At 43.1% G+C, this 15,687-nt stretch overlaps 1 protein-coding gene across 1 annotated transcript in view; it reads left to right on the top strand.

Annotated features, from left to right (window-relative positions):
* The window catches only part of Gpc6 (glypican 6), a 1,031,356-nt gene that overhangs the window by 943,333 nt on the left and 72,336 nt on the right, over window positions 1-15,687 (top strand). Inside the window, exon 6 of the mRNA XM_038310301.1 lies at window positions 4,646-4,789. Within this exon, the coding sequence (XP_038166229.1) occupies window positions 4,646-4,789 (144 nt within the window). The remainder of the gene's footprint in view (window positions 1-4,645; window positions 4,790-15,687) is intronic.

The following is a 15,687-nucleotide window of genomic DNA, read 5'->3' as shown; positions in this document are numbered from 1 at the left end:
TTAGCTTTCCAGCCTCATGGCAGAGGTACTTGCTAGAGCCATTTTTATTACCACAACTCTGTGGCATTTCAAGGTCCCTTCCAGCAAGCAAGCTGCAACAGTGTTAAGCAACAATCAAAAGTTCCATAGTCAGGACTGCCTGCTTGAAAGAGTCAGAGTTTGTCCTGGCAGTACAAAAACGCCAGCATTTTAAAATAGCACAACTTTTTTCCTGCTACGGCTGAAAACAAACAAGCATGCAGTCAGCTTTTATCAATGCCATTTAAGTGTTTCGTAGCAGGACCTCTTAAAAGAGCGGCAATGTTTTGCAGCTGAAGCTGAGTCAGGAAGCCTCTCTTAGATGAGAGCGCTTGCTTGCCAGACCCGAAAAATAGAGCTTTACTCTATTCTTTCCCAAGCTTTCTCAAGCTTTCTGTGGATTCAGTTATCCACTTTGGGTGCCATTCTGTAGTAAGGAGCAGACGGGCTATGTCCAGCCACTCGGCTCCTGGTCACCCGGCTAGCTTTACCCCGAAATAATTACATGGAAACTGTATTCTTTTAAACACTGCCTGGCCCATTATTTTCAGCCTCTTACTCACATCTTGATTAACCCATATCTAATAATCTGTGTAGCACCATGAAGTGGTGCCTTACCGTTTAGTTTCTAGCATACGTCCATCTTGGGCTGGAGCTTCATCGTGTCTGGCTTCTTTCTGAGGAGAGGCACGGCAGTCTGCCTAACTTAGGAGAGGTGTGGCATCTTACTGATCCTTCTACCTCACTTCCTCTTCCTGTTCTGTCTACTCCACCCACCTAAGGGGCGGTCTATCAAATGGGCCAGGCAGTTTCTTTATTAGCTAATGGGAAGCCTCCATCAGAGTTTCACAGAATTCGGCAATATAGATTGTAACTGGCTTGGAACCCTCCCACGAGAGGGCCTCTCTTATACTGGGGCTGTTCTTCTAAGAGTAGAGTAGTATGTCTGTTTAGGGATAGTCAAACTTTGAGGTCATTGTGAACAAGTTTTTTATGAATGTACCCAGCCGATTTAGAGGCTCAGTGTCTTGAGAGATGAGGTCTCAATTTAGGGACCTGGGAAGGACACAGATATTCAGACAATGTGCATTCTATAGGGAACTGTGGTAGTGGTGATATCAATGGGGAGAAAGTGAGCATTTTCTTTGGTTTGGCCTTAGACCCAGCAATTTCTGCTTCGAAGCTACCCTCAAAAACCTAAACTAGACATTAATAATGGAAAGTTAGCAGGCTGTATTAAGTAATCTGTGGTCGGTTAACACCTGCCAAACAAACCCACCACCAAACGTGAAAACTCTCCCCAGAGCCTGCCATGCATTCTTTCAGGGAATCTGCATTCCTGTGATTCCCCAGGGTTCCTTGAGTCAGATTCTCCCTTCCTGAGCTGTGGTTAGAGGGTCTATCAACCCTTCCCGTGGCCAGGCCTTTGAAATCTCAGCAAGGCCATTGCTATTATTTGCCTGCTCTTTATATTTATATTTCTTAAAAGTCAGCTGTCATTTTCAAAGCAATCCAAAACAGCCCACTCAACAGATCCCCTGGAGCTTTGGGAATGGTAAGGCCCTCCATCAGCCGTGACCTTGATACAAGGAAGTGATTTAAACACTGGGGAAGAAAGGGCCCACTATCTTTATCACACTGGTTACACCATCAACTTCAGAAATTGTGAGAGAGAAGAATAATCAATAGTGTGTTAAGACCAGCCTCCAAGAACGCCAAGACAAAGTATCCCTCTGCTGCAAAATGCTGAGTTGAAGAAGAAGTTTGAATGCACAAAAGAGAAATGAGCTGTAGTGGTGAAGCAGAATGAATTGTGTCTCAAGCTGGAATTTGTCATGGGGAACGGCACTCAAGGGCTCTCTGCGTCCTTCAGGGCGATCACATAATATGCGGGATGACAAACGCTTCAAGTTGAACAACACAGAATCAAATAACAACACAAGAATGAGCACACTGTAAATTTGCATATGTAGGATAAGAATTGCCACAAATAAATAGGTGAGGAAAGTTTCTTCAGTTGAAATTAAAATACATTTTCTCATTTCTCTCTCTACTCTCCAACTCCTCCCATGTACTCCTTGCTCTCTCTCAAATTCTTGACCTCTGGCTTTTTTTTCTTTAATTCTTACTTTATACATTTTTCCTAAATATATAGCTAAACATATAACTCCACCCTGCTTACAGTACAGGGTTACTTGTTTGTATAGATTTCAAGGCTGACTATGTGGTATTGGATCACCAATTGGGGACCTCTTTCTTAGGGAAGACTGATTCTCAGCTTTCCTTTATTGCCTGTAGATTTCGGCTAGGGTTGGGGTCCTTTGAGATGTTCCCCTTGCATGTTAGCGTGTATGCTGTTATCATTCTTATTCTGAGCCTCATTAAGACAGCCATGTTTTTGAGACTACCCAGGTTTAGCTTCCCTAAATTTCGGGAGAGGACTATCTCAGCAGACATCCTGTTCTTTGGACTGTTATCGTCTTCCTAACCTGCTCTTCATCCATGATCTCTGAGCCTTAAGTGAAAGATCTGTGTTGTCGGTGAATCAATGAGGCTGGGTACCAATCACTTTTCTCTGCATTTTGATTGCTTATCATTTTCTTTAATGGTCTCTATCTGCCGTAGGGAACTTTGTTGATGGGTGAGAACTACACTTACTTGTGGGAATAATGATAAATATTTAGAATACAGTAGGGATTTTGCTAGGTTAGTGAAGTGGTGGCTATAGGTTTGCGTACAAGATGCATGACCTCACTAGCCCCTGGTAGCTGTCTAGGGTAGGGTTCCAGTAGCATTAGCCTTTTAAAAAGCATCTGGGAGAAAATGATCATCTCCTGAATACAAATGTTAGAAACATAAAGACATACTTGAATATGTTCTGAAAAGGTTTGCTATGTGTCTTAGGGTTCTGTGGAGTATTATATAATATATATTATAAAATGAATATATATTATATATACATATATATATATATATGGGATTTATAGGAGTGGCTTATGACTGTTGTCCAGCTAGTTCCACAGTGACTGTCTACCAAGGGAAGGTCCAAGAATCTAGTAGTTGTTCAGTCCATGATGCTGGATGTCTTGGCTGGACTTCAGTAGATGCTGGAATCTTGAAGAATTAAGCACGAATGCTAGGAAAGGAGAGGACTTATCAGTGAGAGTGAGAGCTGTCAGGTGAAGAGACCGAGCATCCTTCTTCCACATCCTCATATAGGCTGTGAACTGAAGGTGTGGTCCAAGTTAAAAGTGAATCTTCCTACCTCCAAAGAATTGGGTTAAAATTGGGTCTTCCCACTTCAAATAATTTAAGTAAGGAAAAAAATCCCTCACAGGTCTCCCCAGGCACTTGGGTTTTAGTTAGTTCCAGATGTAGCCAACCAAGAATAGCCAACATACTCTGTTTCCTGAAAGTCTAGGAAAGGAATTATCTCTCGATAACTGGTAAAAAGGAGAAAGCATCTAGAAAGAGTGAAGGAAATGTTCCCACACCAACCTGAGTGAAATCACTATGGAAAAAGATTGGCATCTCAGTCCCTAAATTCATTACAATAAAATGTTTGATTTCCCACAGCAGCCCTAACTGTGACATGAACAGCTGCCAACAACAAAATTAGAAGGAAATGCGTTCTGTGGATTTCACCCACATTCGCTTGTCCTATATTCATACCATTTGCTCAGGAGAATGTTTCCACAAAGTTCTTCCAGTAGAGGTTTTCGTTATTCCAAAGGGAGCCCCTCAAATCTGGTGACTTAGGTATGCCTCATGTGAAATACACTTATGTTAGACAGCATGGCTCTCAAACAGTTGTGTGCTGAATGCCGAACCCAAGATCAATGAAGAGTTTGGGCCACAACTGGTTTAATCCTGAAACCATGCTATGAAGAATCTATTATCATTCCCATATTTCATGGTTGGATCCTGCTATTTTTAGTGGTTATGTTCCGTACGGTCAGGCAAACTGACTTGGCAAATACTAAATTTTAATTTTCTAAGAGAAACACAGGACTAGATGCTGCTGCTTAGCGTATTACGAGACAACCCAACTGGAAGCATGTTCTGAGGTCTGCATACTTGATAAACATTGAACTCAAGAGACCTAGCTCGGAGCTGAAAGAAGTGTGTGTAAACTGTATGTTGTCCTTATGAGACACATCATTTCCTTCCTGGTGTCTGGCACACTAGACGGTGCCTAAGCTCTGTCTGCATCAGGGACCCATTCACTCATTCAGGACTGTCCCAGAGCATGCACGGGGGCCAGGCGAGTTTTTGCCACATTGTCGATATCAGCAAAATTCTCGTGAGTACTCATTTGAGGATTTACAAATAAGTTTCCACTTTGAAGGCAACTCTGCAGCTATGGAATCTGTAGACAGTGAGGGCCAGCTGGTTCTATGTGGTCAACCTGTGGGAGGACAGGCACACAGCTGGGTCTCTCTATATTTGTGCGGCAATTTCCCATGCAGGTGTTTATACATCTTTAAATTCAAAGAGTAGAAATTAGAGATTTTTGAAAGTAAGAATTTCATGAAAAGATGTGATGAGCCTTGTGTTGCTTGCTTCCGGGTTGTAAGTTTAGCATCAGTTTGGTACTGACGACAGACACTCGCTCTGCTTCTCCTAGGTCTTCCAGGGCTGCGGCCAGCCCAAACCTGCCCCGGCTCTCAGGTCTGCTCGCTCAGCCCCAGAAAATTTTAACCCACGATTTCGGCCCTACAACCCCGAGGAACGACCCACCACGGCCGCAGGCACGAGCTTGGACCGGCTGGTAAGTACTCCGCTCCCTGACTGCAGCCGGGTCATTCGCTCCCCCGTGAGGTCTGGGCTATGGGATTCCTAACGCTAGCTGGAAAAGCCATCGTATTCTTGTACCTGCTTCTGTTCTCAATAGAATGGTGGACAGTAAGAGCTGTTTTGTTTTGTTTTTCGTTTAGGTCATGAATTTCTTTAGGAACCCTTAAAACTACTAAATCTGCTAGTGCAGGGACTAAGAGCCCAGCTTCATATTTCTTCGGAAATGTTGCTCTGGAAGCCCAGTTGCTGGATCTCTCAGATGTCTAATTACAAAACCACATTTCTAATTCATATGCTGCATTTCTTTTCTTAAATGCTTGCTTATGTGATTTTAATATCCTGTTACTTTCTTATGATTCCTCATATGCTAAGCTTGCTCTTTGGAAAGTCTTTCAGGAAGTTCCAAATTAATGGTGGGTTTTTTTTTCGTTTTTTGTTTGCTTGTTTTTTTCTTTTCTAAATGTCTCTTAAAAATAAGGATCTTAGGGCCATTTAAATGTGTGTCAGGGACTGGGTGGCTTTTATGTAAGGAAAGTTTATCTGGTGATGGCTACTATACTACTATATACATAATAAGTGCAGTTTTTAATGTGTTTTCAAAAAAACAAATTTGGGATAAAAATTAAGAGCCCTTAATTTCAAAGAAATATGGCCTGATCATTTCCAATTCAATGTCTTCGGTTCATAATGCCATCAACAGTCGATACACCTGCGCTGTTAGCACCGTGAGTGCTGCTCTGCCAATTATCCTGATGAAAAATTAACAGATAAACCCCCAGGGTCAAACAGCATTGGAACCATGTCTGATTGTGTCATATAAACAGCCCTCAATCTTGAGGGCTGTTGGTTATGAAATACTGTTATTAGTCACTGTTATGAGTGGCTTCATGGTTGTAGTTAATACCACCCCTTCTACAGTGTAGAACTCGTAAGATTACATTGGTTGTGTTTGGCCTCTGTGTAAGTACATCTCAGCATTTCGTTCTCTAAAGAAAAAGAATCAAGGGCTGGAGAGATGGCTCAGAGGTTAAGAGCACTGGCTGCTCTTCCAGAGGTCCTGAGTTCAATTCCCAGCAACCACATGGTGGCTCACAGCCACCTATAATGAGATCTGGTGCCCTCTTCTGGCATGCAAGCATGCATGGAAGGAGTGTTATATACATAATAAATAAATAAATCTTTAAAAAGAAAAAGAAAAATCAAGCGAATGTAACAACATACAGGTCTACCCATTAAGTGTCAAAGGTAAAGGGTAGCCGCTCTCGTTAACTGTTAAATTATGCTTTGAATTTATTACCCTTTATCAGCAAATAAAATCCCCTTCTTCGACACAGGTTTTGGAAAGAGACCCCTAAGTGTGATTGCTTTGACCTAGCTTGCTTAGTCCGTCCTCTATCACATTTTCAAGAAAATTTGAAAATTAGTTACTGTTTTTTTTTTTTACCCAACCAACAGCTTGGGCAACCTTTGCCAAGAACACTGGCGTCCTGTAGAGTAGGCTGTGCGGATTCTACTTTACAAGTGCTTTGTGTCTCTCTAAGCAGAAACCCTCGGGATTCGATTAACTAACTTTAGTTAGTGTGAACTCAGTCATTAGAGGAGGCTGTGCCCTTCAAGGTGTCTGCCAACCCCATCTGGAAACTGGAACACGGTGTCAGGTGGATCTGCCCTACACAGCTCATGTACTAAATTGTGCCCACAGAGGACACGTTTGCTTTACATACTTCAAAAATCTCTTACAGAAATTTTCTGTTAAATCTTCTCATCATGATAGGTGGGTAAAGTTTTTTTAAAAAAAACAAGGGCATATTATACACTTAGTCAAAAATGCCTTAAGTGTGGACACTGTACTGATATCTATGACAATCAGTGGATATTTTTCCTTTGAAACAGAGAAGCACTCTCTAGGCGAAATAAACACACACCCTTAAGTGAGGAAAATAAAATAAGAGGAGGCCGGACGGTGATGGCGCACGCCTTTAATCCCAGCACTCAGGAGGCAGAGGCAGGCGGATCTCTGAGTTCGAGGCCAGCCTGGTCTACAAGAGCTAGTTCCAGAACAGGCTCTAGAAACTACAGGGAAACCCTGTCTCGAAAAACCAAAAATAAAATAAAATAAAATAGGAGGAAAAAAGCTTGCTACTCCACACGGTATTATTGCCGTAAAACAAAAACTAAATAAATGCAGCTCTGATAATTTTCATGATCTTAAAATCTCACAGTGAAATCTTTACTGAGGAACTTTCAAAATACATACCCAAAAGGAGTCTGGAAAACTATTGACAGCAAACTGATTGAAGACATTCTATTTTATGTCCCCTGAAAATATTTTTAATCAATGTTTTTCAAGCACTAAATGACAATGGTTAATCCCCTGTCGTATGTAAAAACCCAGGGCCAGCCCCAGAGCATAGGTAAAACACAGGGCCAGCCCCAGAGCATAGGTATTAAAGCCAGGAGCTCAATTTGTTGTACTACGCTCTCCTTCAGCACTGAGAGCGACTCCCTCCTGGGTGTGACTTCAGGCTGTGTATGTGAGAACTGCCGTTTTGTTCCTGGTCTATGTTCTGGAACTGCGATCTCTTTTCAAATTTGAGAATTAGCCATTGTAACAGCCTGCCTTCTTCCAATTCTGCTCCTTCTCTCCAAAGATCAATTGTTCCCACATCAAAAGATGTTCTATGGAGGTTTTTCTTAAGACAGAGATGCTGGGCCCCAAGCTCCCATCAGAGGCTTCCTGTGCAGCCGCAGGCTTCCCCAAGGCCATTGCCTTCTGAGCATCCTGGGGTGGTCTTTCATGGACCTGTTCAAGGGGCAAGTCCGGTGAATTCTCCAGAAGGGTCTGTTCACTATTACAGCCTGTCCCTGCTGTTTATAAACAAGCCTTGTGATACCTACTCCTGTTTTAATTTTGCCCTGAAAAGATGTTTCCTGAATATTTATAAGAAGCATGTGTCCCAGAAAAGGAGGAAATTGGAAAAGATTTCCCTGTTTCAGCAGAGAAAAGGCTTTAAAAGCCGACAGTAAAACAACGCCCTCCACCCCCCACCTATTTCCATAAATGAAAATAACTTCATTCTGATGCTGGTGGCAGGTGACTTCTTGACACCTTTTAAATTACTGCCTGTGGTATTGACTCTGGAATCCGTGGGTAACTGTTCTTCTGTCAGTTAGTGCAAAGCTGTGTTTTTATGTGAACTGATAATTAAGGGGTTTGTTTTAGAAATAAAGGTCTCAAACCCCAAGTCCCTGCTAAAGCTCGCAGAAGAGAATCAGAAAGAACATGGTATCTTTCCGAAGGCCCAATCCCTTCATCGGGAGCTTGGAAATCCCTTACTATCACAAAGAAGAGTTTCAATTTCTTCTTAGAAAGTTGTGTGGGCCTGCAGTGCTGCTGACAGCAGCTGGCAGCCTTCAAACATGCTACCCTTGAGTCATACTTTCTTTGCCCAAACCAAAAGATTGTGTTTGTGTCAGTGCAGCTGCTGAGAGAAAGCTGGCTCTGGGGAAGTCTTGAGTCCTCACTGCCACCAACGGCATTTTATTGGGGACACCAAGGCCAGCACCTGATCCTGCTAACAGGCTGTCCTCAGCAGTATCTCTCACCCCCGCAGCCCTCCTGTCCCCACAGGCTGCTACAGGTTACCAGTTAAGTGGGCCAGAGGTCTCCTTGTTTGCACTCTAAAGGCGACTGGTTCTCTTCTCCTTTTCGTAGATTTATCCTCTGTGGGTTCTCTGAAATACCTTGATAGGAGGTTATGTGGCTAGAAAGGTCCCACTCAGTGGAAACACCAGGTGCAAAACCAATTCAGCAGGGCCGCTAGAATTCTCAGGTCTGAGCACACAGAGGTGTTGGACATTATCCTCCTGAAAGGCAATTAGATGAAGAGCTCAGAAAATTAGAGCACAATGTGCTCACTCCAGAACACTAAGGCAGAGACTGCCTGTTACTTACAGTGGCTTTTTCATTAGGGCACATCTGAACTCTAAATTACAGTCCTTAGAGGAATGTGACTTATAAAAGTCAACCTTATAAAAAGAGTGAGAGAGAGAGACTTTAGAAGTTAACTCATCACGCTGTGATGATTTAATCGAAAGCAACTCCAGTAAGTATCTCACCTTGTCCTGGCTGTCAAGATTTCCCAGTTATTCTCCAAGTGACTAAGAGTGTGGGCAGAGTAGACAGAGTTTCGGCTAACGAATGAGTCTAATGTGCTGTGCTGTGCTGTGCTGTGCTGTGCTGTGCTGTATCAAATAACCTCTTTTTCTTTCTCTTTTGAATTTGTTTTCCTCTTGCTTCCCAGAGGACTGTGTGGAGGACCATGCAACATAGTGTAAGCCCTTGTCTTGTTCTTTTGTTCATCCCATTTGTCTAGAACATTCCTGAGAAATGCCACCCCCTCCCTTACCCTAACCCTAACCTTTTTCCCTTATCTAAGATGAGTTTACCACTGTTCAGGGTCACCTCATTTCCTCGTTTCCTCTCTGTTGGTATTTACGGCTTATTCTTTGATATTCTTTCTCAATGGCAAGGTTTCCGATATAATCTTTGTGGAACACTACCTCATTGGGTGGCTGATTTAAATTCTATTCTACTGGTCAAACTATTGTCATCTTCCTGAAAAACTAGCCCATCCCAATGGGCTCTATTGGCATTTTCTTCTTGTGCTGAGAGAATAATTATCTCATTAATAATAAAAACAAACCATCATCAACTCTCATGCACAAGGAACTAATTTTTCCATTAGCAAGGACGTGGAGAATGTAGGGGCTTAAAAAGTAGTTAACAGACCAGGCAGTGGTGGCCCATGACTTTAATCCCAGCACTCAGGAGGCAGAGGCAGGAAGATCTCTGTGAGTTCGAGGCCAGCCTGGTCTACAAGAACTAGTTCCAGGACAGGTTCCAAAGCTACAGAGAAACCCTGTCTCGAAAAAAAAAAAAAAAAAGTTGATGGTATAAACTGTTTCTCTCCGTATATTTTGTTATTGTTCCTATTTGAATTACTGGGTGTGTTGTTTTGGTTGTTGATGTTTGTTTGTTGTTTATTTGTTTGAGCATTGCAGGAGGGAGTACTGGATATTGTTTTATCTGAAAGTGGCCTGTGCCAGACTGAGGACAAGAGTTCTAGGTTGCCTTGGCTGTTCCCATTGACTAAAACATTAGAGAATGTGGTTTTCACGATACTCTTTCATGATGGTAACATTCTCTCCAAAGGACCTGTATCCTTAGGCCAGAGTGTGGCACATACCTATAATCCCAGTTCAAAGCCAACCTGGGTTACCTATAGAGTCCAAGGCCAGCCTGGGGCTACATATCCTGTCTGAAACAAAACAAGTTTCGCAAAGACCTGTTCTGGGAGCAGAAGAGGAGGAGTCTCACTGGAGCACTGGAGGAACACTCCCATGACACAATAGAATCCCCTTCTCCCTGACTTAACCGTGGTGGTGCTAGTGCTGTGTGAAAGGTCGCCTTCAGAATTCATGTATCTCACTGAGAACCCATCCACCCGAGGAAGAGACAGGACGGGACTTAAGGGTTCCTGATACTAACTGGAGGAGGAGAGAGGAGTCACGGCTGGGCAAGGTAGGCTTCTGTCAGTTTGGCCAAATGAATGACCAGGGTCTCTCCAGCCAGGTACCACACAGCCTCAGGATCCTGTTAGTCCCAGCAAATGAGCAAGCCGGTGTGATCTCCTGGATAGTTACCTTGACCTTGCACCTTCACCCCTAGAATTGCACCCCCCTTCAATGTCCTGGGGTGAATGTAATCACACTAGTACCCCTTATCTGCTGGACTTGCCTGTCTACAGTCACCAAACATTGAAACCCCAAATTATATTTCTGATAGGATCTTGAAGAAAACAAGCCACATCTTCAATTCATTGATGCTTAGTGGAAGCAAACGTGTTATTAATAATACCACATACAGGCTTGAGTAAAGGCAAAACACTCAAGATATGCACTTTGGGGCTAGGAAGGTACCTTAATGCTGGCCTAATATATGCATAGTTCTCTAGCATTGGGAGGAGGAGGGAAAAGAGGGTAAAGGCATTTTAATTTTTTATAATTATTGCTTTGAAACAAAATGAATGTGGCAACAAACGTTCTGAACTTCTTTCTTCGTCTGGTGTCTAATACCACTTTCAGAGTAAAATGCTAGTCATAAAATAATGTTCTCCCAAACCTCTCTGGGCCCACTCGGATGTGACTTAGGAAGCCTGGCTGTAAAGGATGGGGAAACAGTTGTTCATTTAGAATTGGAATCGTCACAGCCACCTCAGAGGAGTCTGCGCCCAGCAGCTCCACCACTTTGCATTTCTAAAGGGTGTCAAGCTGGATTTAAGGAACCCTTTTATTTTCTAGTGGTTCAGTCCCTCTCTTTAGGTTGGAACTGATCCTTCTTTCTCCCTTCTAGCTCAACACACACACAAACACACACACACACACACACACAAACACACACACATTTCCATCTTTGCTTAGCCTGAATAAGAAAGAAAAAGTAAAAGATTCCTAACAACAGTAAACCAAATTCTCTCCTTTAATTAGTTTCCCAAAGATAACTGGGTCAAAGTTAGACCCGCTTCCAGTCACTGCAGCTGAGTAAATTATGCCCCATTCACCCCTACAAACAAACCGCCACCGCTCCATCCCCTTCGGATCATGAGCTGCCGTGTCTTGCCTGAACTTGCTTTATCTGTTTGCTATAAAACCCCACTGAGACACCCCAGTCTCATTTCCACCCTTGGAAATAACAGCAGCAAAATGCAATGTGCTCTCAAAGCCGGGAGAAAATAAAAATACATGAAAACTGAGCCACCCTACTTACTCAGTCTGCTTCTGGCTGTTCTGCTGGCAGCTTGCTCAGCGTGAGGCTACAGAGAAATGCCTCTTCTATTCAGGAGGTTTGCGCTTGATTGGGCCCAACCAGGGACTCTCAGAAGACACCCATAAAAAGGGGCGACTTACCTCCACGATGTGCTGCTTATTCTGTAGCTTTGAAGGATGTACAAATCTAAGTCAACGTGAGCACTGCTAGGAAGCCCGCCAAAGACTGCAGCGGTGGTGGAGGCCTCCGCTCCTCCCTATGCTAGGCCATTTTCCCATCCTTGGGAAGAGATTCTTTAAGGCACATCAAAGAAGAGTAGAAATAACTGGGTTTCATTGAGTGGGCTCGCCTACCACCAGGAGAAAGAAGACAATTAGGAGACCTGGGCATGTAACTTTCTGGGAGATGATCCACACATGGTCCCCATCACTGCTCCAAAAAAGTGTCCGGAGAATCCTGCGGATCCTCTGGGCACCATAGCGACATGCTGAAGTTTTAAAGGGGAGACCTTTACACAGCTTTTATTCAGTAGGAGTGGGCTAAAATCAGTCCTGAGGTAATCTACCCCGCTCTAAAAAGAAATGTCCTCTTTAACTCTGTTAAATGCTCCTCCGACCACATAAACACCTCAGTAAAACCTTTGGTGATCGCCATACCGTAAAAATGAAATAGGATGATTATGGATTCAGGTCTATTTTACAGGATCTCAATAGGTTTACTTTCTGCTTCAGACTTTAAAGTGTCATTCAGGATTCCTAGAATTCAGCTAAAATCCAAACTGATGCAGTCAATCAAGCCACACATATATGGGTTGAATTCTTCCCTGTTGCATTGCACTTAGTAAAACTCCCCACCACATAAGATCTACTTCACAGGGAGATGTTAGTGCTGGCGTCATCAACCAAAGACATTGTTTTTTTTTTCTTTTGTCTTTTTTTTGGTTTGTCGAGACAGGGTTTCTCTGCAGCTTTTTTAGAGCCTGTCCTGGAACTAGCTCTTGTAGACCAGGCTGGCCTCGAACTCACAGAGATCCGCCTGCCTCTGCCTCCCAAGTGCTGGGATTAAAGGCGTGCGCCACCACCGCCCGGCAAAGACATTGTTTTTTATGTCAATTAGATACACTCCGTCTCCTCCAGGGAACAGCATCTAGTGTAGAGCTTCCTAAACCATTAGCACACAGTAAATAGGAATTTGATTTCATAATCTAGGATAGACTACACCAAACAAAGTGGAGAAGGAATATTAACAAATGAATAATCATCAACGAAATATGCAAATTGAATACATTAAACATCTGTAGCATCCTTGGCATAGGCCGTGTCTAACAGCTCATTTTCTCTTTCATACACTAGAACTTTCTACCCGAGTCTTGAGCAAATTAAACAGAAGCCTTGCTGTCAGTTATGAACTGCTCAGATGAAGAGGTCCATCTGCCTTCTCACTCCTAGGATCTTCTCTTATCAAGAGATGAAATTGGTGTTTCAGTGAATTGATCCAAAACTCTTACCAAGCAAGCTGCACTAAACTACTTAAATTAAAAATGTTTGTTCATGTGACACATCAGTTGGCCTGGGCCTTTTATGAAATATCGCTCAGCTTCCAGACCTTTTTCTTGTCGTGGAAAACCTGTAGTAATTTTTCTTTCAAGCTGTCTGAGACATTTGCTCCACAACTCCCCAATGTGATGTTCATGCTTATGAGAGATAGACCTGAAGAAATGGGATATTTCATAACTACCGGCTCTGATACATTTGCTGTATAATCAATCAGCTTTTAAGGGACTCTAGGGCCCAAAGAATATATTTTAAAGCATTGGGAATTTGGCTAGTCCCATAACATACTTGGACACTCTTTACTGCTGGCAATAAACCTCCGGCATAAACATTATAGGAAAAAAACCAAACGGAAAAAAACCCCACTTAAGTGAAAATTAACTTCCTTTCATAAATGTTAAAGGTGGAGAGACATCTGCGATATGTAATAATTCTATTACTTAAGCTCATTCGTGGTCATTAACTTCAAAAGCCTGATTCTACAGGTATTTTCTTACAGCTTAAAGACTGACCAAGCTATCCAAAATAGAAGCCAGGTTGATAGAGAAAAATAAATGAACTACACGCATAGGCAACTCCACTACAGGTAGCTTACGAGCACTTGGGGAGAGGATGTTTGCATATGTGCAATAGGTTCAGAATAGTTTTCAACGCTGTACTGGTCTAGATTAACCCCCACTCAAAAAACAAAGCTGCATCTAGGAGGAGCCCCCACAGTGGTGCACAATCAAGCACATTGATTTCTTCTTCATGCCAGATGCCCACTGGTAGACTGCAGTTCCGCAGCACCCTTCCTCTGGGACCCTGGGTGACAGAGACGCTGTTAGACAGAGCTTCCTAGGATACACTGGTTGGAGAACTTGGCCATGGGAGAGCAGTAGCTGTCAATGTCTCCACCGGGAAGGAATGCATGAACTCATTCATATCTAACTGGCCAAAGTGCGTCACGTGACCAGGGCAGCCTCCCGACAGTCAGGGATGGCTATTGGTGCATGTCTCGGCCAGGTAGAAAATAGACATGTCGGTGGCGACAACAACACTCTCCACTTTCTCCTTTTTCTCGTCTCTTAAAAAAAATGTACTGTTTGAGATTTTCATTCATGCATAATTTGATCTAGATTATTCCCTAAGCTCTCCCCACCAACTTCCCTACTCTCTCGGTCAAGATTTTTAAGCTAATATCAGCTTTGTTATCCTCAGTCCCAAAGGCAAGCCTTGCACTGAAAACATACACACACAGCCATCCACACACCCCCCGCACACACACACACGGAGTAATCAGTTACTTGTATTCAAGAAGTATTTGTTGGCTCAGATATGCCAGAGTCAGAGCTCACAATATCATGTAAAACAACAATGCAGTTAAGTATGATTTAAATCAGAACATGCCATGATGATTGGGATGCAGTGGACTGATGGACTGATCCTTTTATGTACTTTTGAAAGCATGAGCTCGGAAAAAAAAAAAAAAAACTGTGGAGGCAGAGATGTAACTCAGTTGTAGAGAGCTTGCCTGTCCCAGCAGGCACAAAATCATGAGTTCAGTCCCAGTCCTGGCAAAAATAAAAAAGTGTGTGCCTTGCTCCAGAGGCTCTGTCTAAACCAGCAGACATTTTAGCACCAGCTGCTTCTGACGTCCCTCTGAACTTCAGGTCCAGTCATGAGTCAACCACAGCATAGACCTCTCACCCCAAATCTGTTGCTAGCGTCTCAAAGACATAAAACTCACTGCCGATGAGTAGGAGTAGTAGTGGCCACTGGGAAACAGAATAAGCCGAGACATTTTTATCACTGGCGTTTAAGCGTCTTTGGATACAGACAATGAGCATTTTTGCGCAGCTCTCCCTAGTAGATTTAGAGCACCTGTCTTTTATGAGGTTGTGTCGGGTTTGTTTAGTTGAAACAGCTCTTCTGTTTCTCTCCTTTCTGGGTCAACCTTGTTGGAACAGATCAAATTGTTCCCTCTTCCTCTCCCTTTCATACATCATCGCTGAGAAGCTGTGTTCCGGAACCTGCCCCTGTCTCCTCTCACGGTGCCAGTTTCTTCCTATGCAGTGCCCGTGAAGGAGAAGAGTACTCTTTACAGGCTAATCTGGGAAACGGCAGCAACTACAGCAACAGCCAACGCATCATCCGCAATGAAAAGTCTAGGGAATGTGTGTGTCTTTGGCTTCTGCATGGGGACATTTGCAAAATCTGAGAGCTTTGATCCTACTGGGAGAAAAATTACAATACAAATTCATAAAATATTAATGTGTAATGAGGCAAGACACCGATGACTTTGTAAATTTTATTCTAAAAGATTTTGACCTCAGAAAACTCCCTGCAAGGAGCTGGTATTCATTTCCGTGAAATAGACTCATCTATTCACCTGAAAGGTGTCTTTCTCCTTTCTAGCTCTCTGAGTGCTAGGGAAAAGGGGCCAGGGCTGGAACCGCCCTGGGAAAGAAGCAGAGACAGCAAACCGCTTTAATTTATCTCAAATAAAAT

Source organism: Arvicola amphibius, chromosome 13 (assembly GCF_903992535.2).
Source record: "Arvicola amphibius chromosome 13, mArvAmp1.2, whole genome shotgun sequence".
NCBI lineage: Eukaryota > Metazoa > Chordata > Mammalia > Rodentia > Cricetidae > Arvicola > Arvicola amphibius.
Note: the sequence above shows the minus strand (reverse complement) of the source record. Positions and strands in the feature narration are given on the sequence as shown.